The sequence below is a fragment of the Mustela putorius genome, unplaced genomic scaffold, assembly GCF_011764305.1.
Source record: "Mustela putorius furo isolate JIRA1106 unplaced genomic scaffold, ASM1176430v1.1 tig00003901_pilon_pilon_pilon, whole genome shotgun sequence".
Lineage (NCBI taxonomy): Eukaryota > Metazoa > Chordata > Mammalia > Carnivora > Mustelidae > Mustela > Mustela putorius.
The window spans coordinates 18,648,389-18,661,269 of NW_025422049.1; the positions used below are offsets into that span (position 1 = coordinate 18,648,389).

Below are 12,881 nucleotides of genomic sequence, written 5' to 3' on the forward strand. Positions count from 1 at the left end.
CCCCTCTCCCCCCGGCAACCCTCAGTTTGTTTTGTGAGATTAAGAGCCTCTTATGGTTTGTCTCCCTCCCAATCTCATCTTGTTTCATTTTTTTCCTTCCCTGTCCCCCAAGCCCCCCACTTTGCCTCTCAAATTCCTCATATTAGGGAGATCATATAATTGTCTTTCTCTGATTGACTTATTTTGCTCAGTATAATAGCCTCTAGTTCCATCCACGTCATTGCAAATGGCAAGATTTCATTTCTTTTGATGACTGCATAGTATTCCATTGTATATGTATACCACATCTTCTTTGTCCTGGACCTAGTTCTGTTTCTGCTTTTGTATTTCAGCCTTTGTGAATCAAATTTTTTTTTTCTCTGCATTTGTTTCTATGCATTCTATCATTTTTTGAAGCCTAGAGAGTTAAATTTTTGGACATGTAATTTGAAGGGATAATAGAAACGTAGTTCTTTTCCATTATTTTTATGTAGTCAGATTTATATTGTGGAATCTTTAGTAGGATTTTCAGCAATCAAGGAAACCAATTACCTTTAAATACTCTGGGACAGAAAGGCAATAAATAGTTAACAATATTTGTTAACTATTGAATCCTTTAATCTTTATAGATATTAAAGTTGAAAAACTCTGATCACTTTAATTCATAAACATATTATTGACTAGGTTAAGTGTGTTATGTATGTGTGTAAATATTTTGCGTGGAAATCTAGTTTGGCATTTAGCCAACTAATATTTGCTGTGTACTTAGAAGATTTATCTACCTTTGATTACTGTTAATCTCATTTCTCAAAATATCTTTTGTTGGATGATGGAGTATATTTATGTAAGGTTTTACTTTGAAAATTTATTTAAAATCATTGAAGACATCTCAGCACTTAATGAATACACCTAAACACCAACTAACTTACTATGTATCTAAATGTCTTACGAGTTCATTTTAAGAGCTAAAAAGAGCTTTGTTGCTTCAGAGGTCTCTGGAACATTATCCAGAAGGAAAATAGGTGACTATAAAAATGCCGAGTTGGTTAAAAGCCTTCACCTATGGAGTCTTTTTAGAATATGGTAATAATAAGGTCATGAATGCTGCCTACATAAAAATGTGCCATGTGTCATAACTGAGACTTACTTAGAAGGCAGGGGGAATTGGTGCAAATCCAGCTGGCAGTATCATATTCGTATGTCAGTAACAAGACATAATGGAGAAAGAATTTCTTGTTAATCTCTTTATTTTACCTTCTTTTTCAGTTACAAATTAGCAGAAAATATAGATGCTCAGCTGAAACGAATGGCCCAAGATCTCAAGGACATCGTTGAGCACCTGAATAGAGTTGGAAGTCCTGCTGACACTACTGACCCGGTGTGTGACCTACTTTATCTATTTAGACAACCAAGATTTAGTATGAAATTAGCATTCTGTGAGTTCCTTTAGCTGGTCACCTTCTCCTGTCCTCTTGTGCTCCTTACCTGCTTCTATAGATATGAACTTGGGGTATAGTTAAGTGGGGCAAGAAATATTTAGGAGCAGAAAAGGTTATGAGATTTTTTTAAAGGTTTTATTTATTTATTTAATTGACTGGGAGAGAGACAGCAAGAGAGGGAACGCAAGCAGGGGGAGTTGGAGAGGGAGAAGCAGGCTTCCTGCTCAGCAGGAAGCCCCATGAGGGACTTGATCCCAGGACCCAGGGATCATAACCTGAGCGGAGGGCAGATGCCCAACAACTGAGCCACGCAGGCACCCTAAGGTTATGAATTTTTGTGATTATTCCCAGGAGGGTAAAAAAAAGGACTTTCCTCCCTAAATTTTCAGGGGTTTCTCCCTGTTCTTCACAAAGCTAAATATGTCCCTGTATTTGTTTTTCTGTTCCCTTACTCATTGGTTAATTCATTCCTCCTTTCACATATTTTTCTGTGTATTCATATAATTGTGAGTATATGTGTTTGGGTTTATTAGGTATATCCAGGTAGGCCTGAACTTACAACTGGGTTATGTCTTAAATGTTTGATAAGTCAACTACTTGAGTCTTAAAATACATTTTTTCATAGAGACTTTGTTAGATGTGGTTATTAGGTTTCCACCTGCCTCATAGGATCTACCTACCTCATAATGTAAGTGTATTTTAGCATGGGAAAATAAAGCTGAGGCTCCAATTAGAGTTGAGATGTTTTGAATTACTTTGGCCATAAGAAGTGTTTGATACTTTTCCCCTTTATCTATGGCCTAATTAAAGAGCTTATTTCCTCTGCCTTTCCAAGTTGTCTTAGCAACTAAATGGGAGCTCTTTTTTTTTCCCCTCTCTCACTCCATGGGAGTAGTGGTAAGAAGATTCTTCCCATTGTAGGAACTGCCATTGTACATTCTTGGGACCAAGATCTGGGTTGGTGAGGACAAAGGATATATATTGTGATTATTCTTTAGTAAGCTCTTTGTCCAGTCGTACAGACGGTTCTTTATCTATTTACACATTACTAGCTTTTTTAATTATAAAGAGACAGCATGGTATAGTTGAAAAAGCATTAGAATTTTATTTAAGTCACTTAATCTCTCTGAATCTTAGCTCCTTCTTTTGCAAAATGTCAAGGGTCGACTTAAATGATCTTGAAGTCCCCTCTAGCTATAAAAATTATGCCATTCTCTCCTTTGGTGAATCTAAAATTGAACAAAGATAAATATAAATTAGTCTGGGATTATCCATGCTACCATCTTCTTGTGTTCATATAGATGATCAAAGAGTTGACAGATTGTAAGTTTTTTTTATGAAATATTAGCTCACCATTGTGATGATAAAGTCCACAATTCTATAAAACAATTTTTATGTGTAAATAAATACATGCAGATTTAAGCATGAGGCAGAGGTGAAGTCTGATCTCTCTGTGTTGAAATAAAATAAGTTTCTGAACAGAGTAAGTGAAAAGGGACTATAATCCTATCCTTATCCTTTTTCTCTACTTAGCCTTGGATTGTTTTATTTTATTTTGGTAGTGGGGAGTAAATGCTATGAGTCTTTTGTTTTTGTTTTTCTGTCACAAGGGTGATTGAAATGTTTAAGATGAGTGAATTAAAGATAATTGCTGCTCCATAGCAGGACAAAAGAAGCAAGAGATCAGCAACAATTCATCTCTTTTCTCAGATAGCATAAATGATTGGGTGAGAAGCAGAGAAAACATTTGCTGAACAATAATATTCTTGAAGATAATTTATTGTAACCAGATCAACAAATCTTCCTTACTATAGGCCATACACCAGGGTAGAAAAATAGCCACAGTGTTTAATAGTATTCACAATGATGGCATTTACCTGTTTATTTTTACTGTTTGTATGTGGGGTGGGGGTGGAGGGAGAGGGTATGTGGGAGGGGATAGTGGGGAGGGGGTACAGAGGAGATGGGAGAGACCACCTGACACCTAAAATTTTTATTAAGCAGATCCATATTATGGTATATGGTCTTCAGTTACCTTTTCTTACAAAAACTCATTGTTCCTACTACAAGTTGTATTTCTATTTATGTTAAAATGCATTAAATTTGTTTTCATTAAATACTGTTCTTTCAAGTGTAGTAACATTTTCATTTCCTCCTACTTTTATTTAAAAAAATTTTGAATGTCTAGTGTGTCTCATTACAAAGTTATTACATATACTTACTCAATGTATTATGCTTGGCAAATATAGAAATCTGTGAAGAAAATTAAATCATCTCTATTATCAGTACCTTGCTGATAATATTAGTATATTATTAAAAATATTAGTATATTTTTTCCAAGTATTTTTGCTATGCTGGTAAAAATTCTCCTTTTGTTTTAAATAACATTGGAAGCATACATATATACAGTTTTGTATTCTCTTTTCATTTCATATTCTTTCACATGTTTTCCTAAAATTTTAAGCATTCTTTGAAAATTTTGGAAATCTTTGAAAATATTAATGACTTTATAATATTTCATTAGAGGTGACTTTACCACAATATATTGAATTACTTTTTTAAATTGGTGGAAAGATCGTTTCCAGTACTTTGCCATTATACACTTGATCTCTATGACCACTTATGTATAAATTTGATTAGTTCCTCCGGATAGATACCTAGAAATAGAATATATTGAGTTAAAAGATATGAATATTTTAAGACTGTTGATATATATTGTAAAAATTTACATTTTGAAGGGCTGGGTCAATTTTTATTACTATAGGCTGTATAGGCATCCACCTATTTTCTCCACACAGTTGACAACTGAGTATTACCATTTATTAAAAATTGCTGACTTGGAAATCTTGCTCTTTGCAAGAATATGGTTGGAACTTGAGGGCATTATGCTAAGTGAAATAAGTGAGACAGAGAAAGACAAATACCGTATGATCTCACTTATGTGTGGAATTTTAAAAAACGCCAGCACCAAAAATACAAGCTTGTAAATACAGAGAACAGATTGGTGGTTGCCTGAGGCAGGGGTTGGGTGGTGGGTGAAATGGGTGCAGGTGGTCAAAAGGAACAAATTTCCAGGTATAAAATAAGGTATGGGGATATAATGTACAACATGATGACTACTGTTAGCAATACTGTATTGTATATTTGAAAATTGCCAAGCGATTAGATCTTTAAATGTTATTATCACAAGAAAAAAATGTTTTTAACTACATACTGTGATGGATGTTATTAACAAGACATATCGTGGTGATCATTTTGCAATATATACAAATAGCAAACCATTGTGTTAAATGCCTGAAACTAATAGAATGTTATTTGTTAATTATACCTCAACAAAATTAGCTGATTTGGTTGAAAAAAGTAATGTTTTAAATTTTATATGCATTTCTTGTCTTGTGAAATGTCTTTTAATATTTGTTTTTAGTTATTTTTATACTGTGATAGTCAGTGTCTTATTGAATTATAGGAATCAAATTCTTAAGTTACAAAATAGATTGAAGTAATATAAAGATGTAATGAACATTACAAATATGAAATAGCAGAAAAAGCCATTAATATCTTATATATCCTCAGTCCATTTCTTACCCAAAAAATGAAAAGTCACTTCCTAATTTCTGTTTTTTATGTTTGCTTTATCATATCAGAATTATCATAATCTAAAAATTTTGTATGTGTGTTTAGCTCCAGCAGATCTGCAAGATCCTGAATGCTCATATGGACTCTCTACAGTGGATTAATCAGAATTCAGGTGGGAGTTTATTTGTATTGTGAAGCTATCTGTTACTGCAGTTAGAAAATGTGATGCAAGGGGCGCCTGGGTAGCTCAGTGGGTTAGGCCTCTGCATTCAGCTCTGGTCATGATCTCAGGGTCCTGGGATCGAGCCCTGCCTCAGGCTCTCTGCTCATTGGGGATCCTGCTTCTCCATCTCTCTCTGCCTGCCTCTCAACCTACTTGTGATTTCTCTCTGTGTCAAATAAATAAACAAAATCTTAAAAAAAAAAAAAGAAGATGTGACGCGAGTCAGGTTTTGTGCACCGTGACCATGCTCAAATGAGAGGTTGGTTATAGGGATATTACTTAACTTACAGTGTGTATACATTAATTCTGAAGAACTATAATTGTTGGTTTTTATAAAGTGGAACATGGTAAGAATAAACTAGAAACTAATGAAAATAGGGGCTGTACGGGAATGAGGTGGAGGAGATGGGGACAGAAGCAGGACTTCTCTATATTTATATCTTAGTATAGTTTTGACTTTCTGGCCCACATAAAGTTTAAATACTCAAAAACTAGAATTAAGCCAAAAATACTGGGAAGGAAGACAAATGCTAAATTGAATACATACAAATTGAAACCAGACAAACCTATATAGCTATAACAATCATGCAGCTCAGATAACTTTTTTTTAAAGATTTTATTTGACAGACAGAAATCACAAGTAGGCAGAGAGGTAGGCACAGAGAGAGGGGCATGCAGGCTCCCTTTCGAGCAGAGAGCCCGATGCGGGGCTCGATCGCAGGACCCTGGCATCATGACGTGAGCTGAAGGCAGAGGCTTTAACCCACTGAGCCACCCAGGCGCCCCGCTCAGATAACTTTTGAACATGGTGTTCTTGATAGTACATTCTTACTAGGATATAATCTTAAGGACAGAAAGAACTATAAAGAAATCTTTTTTTTAATTAAATTTATTTATTTTCAGCATAACAGTATTCATTATTTTTTCACCACACCCAGTGCTCCATGCAATCCGTGCCCTCTATAATACCCACCACCTGGTACCCCAACCTCCCACCCCACCCCTGCCACTTCAAACCCCTCAGATTGTTTTTCAGAGTCCATAGTCTCTCATGGTTCACCTCCCCTTCCAATTTACCCCAACTCCCTTCTCTCTATCTCCCCATGTCCTCCATGCTATGTTATGCTCCACAAATAAGTGAAACCATATGATAATTGACTCTCTCTGCTTGACTTATTTCACTCAGCATAATCTCTTCCAGTCCTGTCCATGTTGCTACAAAAGTTGGGTATTCATCCTTTTTGATGGAGGCATAATACTCCATAGTGCAAAGAAATCTTAAAAAGTTATTGTTAGTTTCAGAATTATATTATGTTTCTATCTATTCTAATATAACAATATTATTGCCATCCTATATATTGTAGGGTAAAACAGAGGCATAAGGATAGTGATGGTAATGGAAGACAAGATAAAATAGAGGATATTATTCTGTTCCTTCTTTTTTGTTTGTATTATAAATTTGATGCAAATATTAGTATGACTTCTGCTCCCTTGTTCTGTTTATATAAAGGGCCAAGAAGCAATGACACCCCACTAGCAAAGAACAGCACATCAAGCACCTAAATCTTGGTTTCTAAATACCATTTCTACTAAAAGTAACCAAGGCTTCTTGGGGAAATATCTAATCTCAGGTTTCAGGCAGGGAATGTACAGGGTGAGTTTGACAATTTTTTATTTTTTATTTTTATTTTTTTTAGAGAGAGAGAGAGAGCAAACACGGGGGGGAGGGGGCAAAGTAAGAGAGGGGGAGAGAGAATTTTAAGCAGTCTCCTTGCTCAGCACAGAGCCTGACTTGGGGCTTGATCTCATGACCCTGAGATCATGATCTGAGTAGAAATCAAGAGTCAGATGCTTAACTGGCTGATCCATCCAGGTACCCTGGGAACTTTTTATGCAAGCAAATAGATTGTTCGAAACTAATGGGGTTATATCAGGACAAGCCCATTGTGCTTGAATGGGCTTCTATTGGCCAAATTAGGATAGTTTGAACATCAAAAAGAGTATCAGTAATGGATTATTATAATACCCTGAGGGAAGATATCCATGAATCTGCAGTGATGGGGATTCAGAGGGGAGGGAGAGAGAGAGAAATGGGATGTGCAGGGAAAAGCTTTTATAGAAGTGTGCCAGCTAATAATTGTAGAGAGAATGATGGAATTAGAGAACTGCAATTAAAAAATTTTTAACAGAGCATTTTTATTAAGCCTACCCTGATCTTGAATACCTTGCCTCATTTATAAAATGTTTCAGCTGTCAGTCATTTCTTGGCAGAAAAAATATGCCAGAAGGAATGGACCAAGTACAAATTGCATGTTACTGAGTTAATTTATAAAAGCAGTTTTGTTGAAGTATAATTTACATACCGTAAATTTCACCCATTCTAATTGTATAGTTCAGTGAGAAAGTCACCACTTTGCCTCCCAGCATCATGATGATTCAAGCAAGGGTCATCAGTGAATGCTAATACTACTGAGTCTAAGATTGTTGAGGAACACCTTTACAACAGAAATATCTGACAAGTACCACTTTAAATAGGTGATAAATTTTAATGTCACTAACAGTGGAATAACTCGATGTGCCTCTTGATCTGACATGATAAGAAATAAATAATATCATATATGTAATTTTCTTATCAAAACTGGTTCATCTGAATCTAATCATAAAAAAATCAGATATTCTATAGGTGAGATATTTTGAAAGATAATGTAGTATTCTTATAAAAAAAAGTTTAACTGAATAAAATCACAAGAAAATAATCAGATATTCTATGTGTAACACATGTTAAACATGTGGGACTTTTTAAAAAAAGTCAGTCATGGGGGGTGCGCCTGGGTGGCTTAGTGGATTAAGCCTCTGCCTTGGCTCAGGTCATAATCCTAGGGTCCTGGGATCAAGGGATCAAGCCCCACATTGGGCTCTCTGCTCCCCAGCAAGCCTGCTTCCCCCTCTCTCTCTGCCTGCCTCTCTGCTTATTTGTGATCTCTGTCTGTCAAATAAATAAATAAAATCTTTAAAAAAAAAGTCATGGGAAACAAAAAAATTCAAAACCAGGTTAAGGGGATTGTCTCGGATTAAAAGAAACATAACAATTAAGTCTATTATGTTAATTTTGGATACTGGATCAGAACCAAGAAGACATTTTTCTCTTTTGTCTTTTCTTCTTTCCTTCTTTCTTTCATTCTTTTGTTCTTTCTCACTCTCGTTTGCTTTCTTTCCTCCTTTCTTTCCTTGCCTGTCTTCCTTTCTTCTTATTTTTTATTGAGGTATAATTGATCTATATCATTATGTTAGTTTTAGGTATACAACATAATGATTCAATATATACACTGTGAAATGATCATTATAATAAGTCTAGTTACAAATAAAGAATTACAAAAAAAACCCATTTTCTTGTGATGAGAACTTTCAGTGTTTACTCTCTTGGCGACTTTCAAATATATACTACAGTATTATTGACTATAGTTGACATGCTGTACATTACATCCCTGTGACTTATTTATTTTATAATTGAAGTTTGTACCTCTTGACTCCCTTCACCCATTTTGCCTTTTCCCCTCTAGCAAGCACTGTGCTGTTCTGTGTATTTATGAGTTTTGTTTTTTGTTTGTTCATTTGTTTTGTTTTTTAGATTCCACATATAAGTGAGATATGGTATTTGTCTTTGTCTGACTTATTTCACATAGCATACATAATACCCTCTAGTTCCATCCTTGTTGTCACAAATGGTAAGATTTCATTTTTTATGGGTGAGTAGTATCCCATTGTGTGTGTGTGTGTGTGTGTGTGTGTGTGTGTGTGTAGTGTGTATACCAAATCATCTTTTTCTAAAAAAAAAATTAATTCCAGTATAATTAATGATGTATTAGTTTCAGGTGTATAACATAGTGATTCAACAATTTCTATACATTACTCAGTGCTCATAATGATAAGTGTACTCTTAATTCCCCCCATGTATTTTACCCATCTCCCCACCTACCTCATCTCTATGTTCCAAATCTTCTTTATCCATTCATCCAGCAATGGACACTAAAGATTAGGGCCATATCTTGACTATTGTAAATAATGATGCGATTAACATAGGGCATGTTTATCTTTTCAAATTAGTGTTCTTATTTTCTTCAGATAAACACATGGTACTGGAATTGCTGGATCATTGGTGGTCCTTTTTTTAAGTTTTTTGAGGAACCTCCATACTGTTTTTCATAGTGACTGCACCAACTTATATCCCCATAGCCCCACCAAAGTGCATGAGGGTCCTTTTTTTCCCACGTCCTCTCCAACACTTATTATTTCTTACCTTTTTGCTAATAGGCATTCTGACAGGTGGTGGTGATATCTCATTGTGACTTTGATTTTCATTTCCCTGATGATGACTGATGCTGAGCATCTTTTCATATATCTGTTGGCCATTTGTGTGTCTTCTTTGAAAGAATATCTATTCATGTCTTCTGCCCATTTCTAATTGGATTGTTTTTCTGGTATTGAGTTGTATAAGTTCTTTATATATTTTGGGTAATAGCCCTGTATTGGATATATCATTTGCAAATGTCTTCTCCCATTCAGTGGGTTGCATTTTCATTCTGTTAATGGTTTCCTTTGCTGTGCAGGTTTTTTAGTTTGATATAGTCCTATTTGTTGTTGTAGTTGTTGTTGTTTTATTTTGTCACCTTTGCTTTAGGAGTCAGACCCCAAAAAACAGTTGCCAAGACCAATGTCAAGGAGCATATCACCTATGTTTTCTCAAGAAGATGTTATTTAGAACAATTGGGGAAACTGGATAAGAATTGTGTATTAAATGATATTAATGAATTTTTTATTTTTTTACATGTGTTACTGTGGTTGTGTAGGAAAACATTTTTATTCTTAGAAGCTGTATGCTGCATTATTTAGAGAAGTATCATGTCTAGTTTTCTTTCAAGTGGTTTGACAAAAATCTTGTGAAAAGAAAGAGATTGAACAATTTGAGGCAAAATAGTAACGGGGGATAATCTACATAGAGGATATACAAGTTTGTGATTTTTTACTACTCTCTCAACATTCTGTAGATTTAAAATAAAAATACAGGGGAAATAATTTCTATAGACTTTTGCCTAAAATATGGAATATTAGTGAGACCTCAGTAATTGAGATAAATGGAGGCTAGTTAGGCAATCAGTTGTTACTCTTTTTGAAGACATAGTATGAAAATAATACAAATTTTCTCATTTCTCATTTCCAGAATCCTCATTCTCTTCATTCATAGAGGTCATCAACCCTGAACTTCTTTACCTTTTTTCCCTTCTAGACATACCTATACCATCCTCAACTTGCTATAGAAACTATCCTTTTCTAAACTCTTTTGAATCAGAGTTCTATAGAACTTAACAGAGTTGAGTTCTATACTGCCTTAGTATTCATTACCTGATAGTGAGAAGTTTCTGGATGGGTTCAAGTCAAGGCATTACCACTTAATAGTTGTGTGACCTTAACTGTTACTTAATCTCTCTGAGTCTATATCCTCATTTGAAAAATGAGGGAGAATATTTACCCTTCAGGGTTGGTGTTTTTTTTTGTTTGTTTTGTTTTGGTTTTTTTTTTTTTTTGAATAAAGACTAAAAGAAACAATGTTGAACTTTCCTTAAGCAGTGCCTGGGCCAGGTTGGCAGTCAGTAAGTAACAGTGGCAGAACTGGTTATCAGAGATTACTGTGTATATAGGAGAGAGAGGGGGGAAGAAAGAAAACAAAGCCATTTGATTCGAAAGATAGCTATTAAATTGGCCTAGGAGGCAGTTCCAGGAAGATTATCACTGAAAATTACTTACCTTGAAGAAGTTGTAAGAATGGCTAAGATGTGGGAGAATGTCAGTGACTAGAAAACACTGAGGAATAGGATTATGCAAAGTTTGACTCTGTTGTCTTTCTGTATGTTGCATGTTTTCCTACAATAAGCAGTGCATCTTGGGTAGAGTTAGGGGATGTCAAAATGTAAATATGCTGTAAAGAGAGATAACAGTAATTTTTTTTTCTCTTGGCTGGGATCTTCTTTGTCATAAGTAACATATCAAGGCTCTCGGCCAGTGCTTTCCTACTAATAAAATTAAGGTTGCTAGTGCTGCAGAGGACTTACTTTATATAAATGAAGAAACTGTGGCCCAGACAGGTTAAATGACCTCTCTAAGAACACACAGTTACAGGCAAAGCTAGGCCCAGAATCCAAATTTCCTGATTACCAGAACAGTATTTTTTCTCCTTATGCTCTCAAAACAATTCTAATGTAGGCATCACTGGATGTGGAAAAAAAAATCTTAATCATGTACCAACATTAGAGGAGAAGGGTTTTCCAAGTATGATAGTGGTAGTACTTTGTGTGGGACATACTTTCTAAGTGTCTTGGTAAATTTCCTAGTCAATACAGGGTAAAAAGAGTAAGACTTTGGATAGTAGTGATTTCTGGGAGTTACTTTTTTGCTTAAAATTCAATTGAGCTGGAGACACAATGAGGTTTCGCCTAGGTTCTCAACTGAGAAAGTGGAGGTCATGATGAAGAGGGGGGAAAGCCCAGTAATTCCTGATGCTGTGGAGTCCTTTTTGCTGTTCCCACCTAAGCAATCTTTCCTTTTCATATCAGGAAATAACATGATTAAGTAATGGAGAGTGTCAGGCTTCAATTATACTAAGAGAGTTTTGTTTTGTTTTTGGTGGTGGGCATGGTTCATTTTGCTTTTTAATAGTTAATGAGATCATATCTGCTGAAATGGTCTGTGGACTGAGAAGTTTAAGGTTAAACTTCTCAACAAGTCCTTTTACTCACAGGCAAGTGATAGTTCTAGAAAAACTAATTAATGTGTCATTTTAACAATGGAAATAATATATTTTTTCCTAAAGAAAAATCTCTGTGTAGTTTTGTTTTTTAAAGAGTTTATTTATTTGTGAGAGAGAGAGAGTGAGCAGAAGCAGGGGAAGGGGCAGAAGGACAGGGAGAAGCAGGCTCACCGCTGAGCAGGGAGCCCAAGGCGGGACTCCATCCTTGGACTCTGGGATCATGACCTGAGCTGCAGGTAGATGCCCATAACTATATAGGTTTTTAAAAATGATTTTAATGTCAAAATCTGTATTTTAAAAGGTTTCTGGGAAATGTTTTTGTGATTGAATATCCTTAACATTGGTATGAATTTTTTTCCTATTGTAAGACATAGCAACTGTAATGTTAATAGGATCATGTTTTTACCATAAGAATTGGCTTATCTTTAAAAGTGACTTAGAAACCACACAGTATATTTTAAATATGTTTAAAGATTGCACTGTCCAATCAACTGTTCAGTATTCAGGAGGGAATTATAGAGAAGAAGCAGGCCCCCTTTTCCCTCTAACCTCCATAGAACTGTGATGGAACTGAGCTGGAAAGTGGTCAGAGACAAGTACAAGAGCATTGAGTCAGGGAATGTCTGAACATGTACTGATACTGACCTGTTCTCAAATTTGATAGTCATCCATTTTTTAACATTATCTTTGCCCCCTTTCTTCCTGATCAGGATAGATAATTGAGAGTTAAGAGTAGCAACAGTTAAATACCACTTTCCTCTCTTGTCTTTCTCTGTATAAATTTATGGCCTTATTTCAAGGTTTGCTTGATGGCAATGCTGCAGTCACACATCTGTCTTCTGAGTTGGCAGTCACTGAAACT

General features: G+C 35.3%; 1 protein-coding gene across 2 annotated transcripts in view; it reads left to right on the top strand.

Annotated features, from left to right (window-relative positions):
* Positions 1-12,881, top strand: part of NUP62CL (nucleoporin 62 C-terminal like) — a 104,421-nt gene that overhangs the window by 70,689 nt on the left and 20,851 nt on the right. The window contains exons 9-11 of one of the 2 annotated variants that reach the window (XM_045068316.1): positions 1,246-1,357; positions 5,100-5,166; positions 8,846-8,854. In XM_045068316.1, the coding sequence (XP_044924251.1) occupies positions 1,246-1,357; positions 5,100-5,166; positions 8,846-8,854 (188 nt within the window). The remainder of the gene's footprint in view (positions 1-1,245; positions 1,358-5,099; positions 5,167-8,845; positions 8,855-12,881) is intronic. The other variant, XM_004769007.2, reaches the window with a different exon arrangement.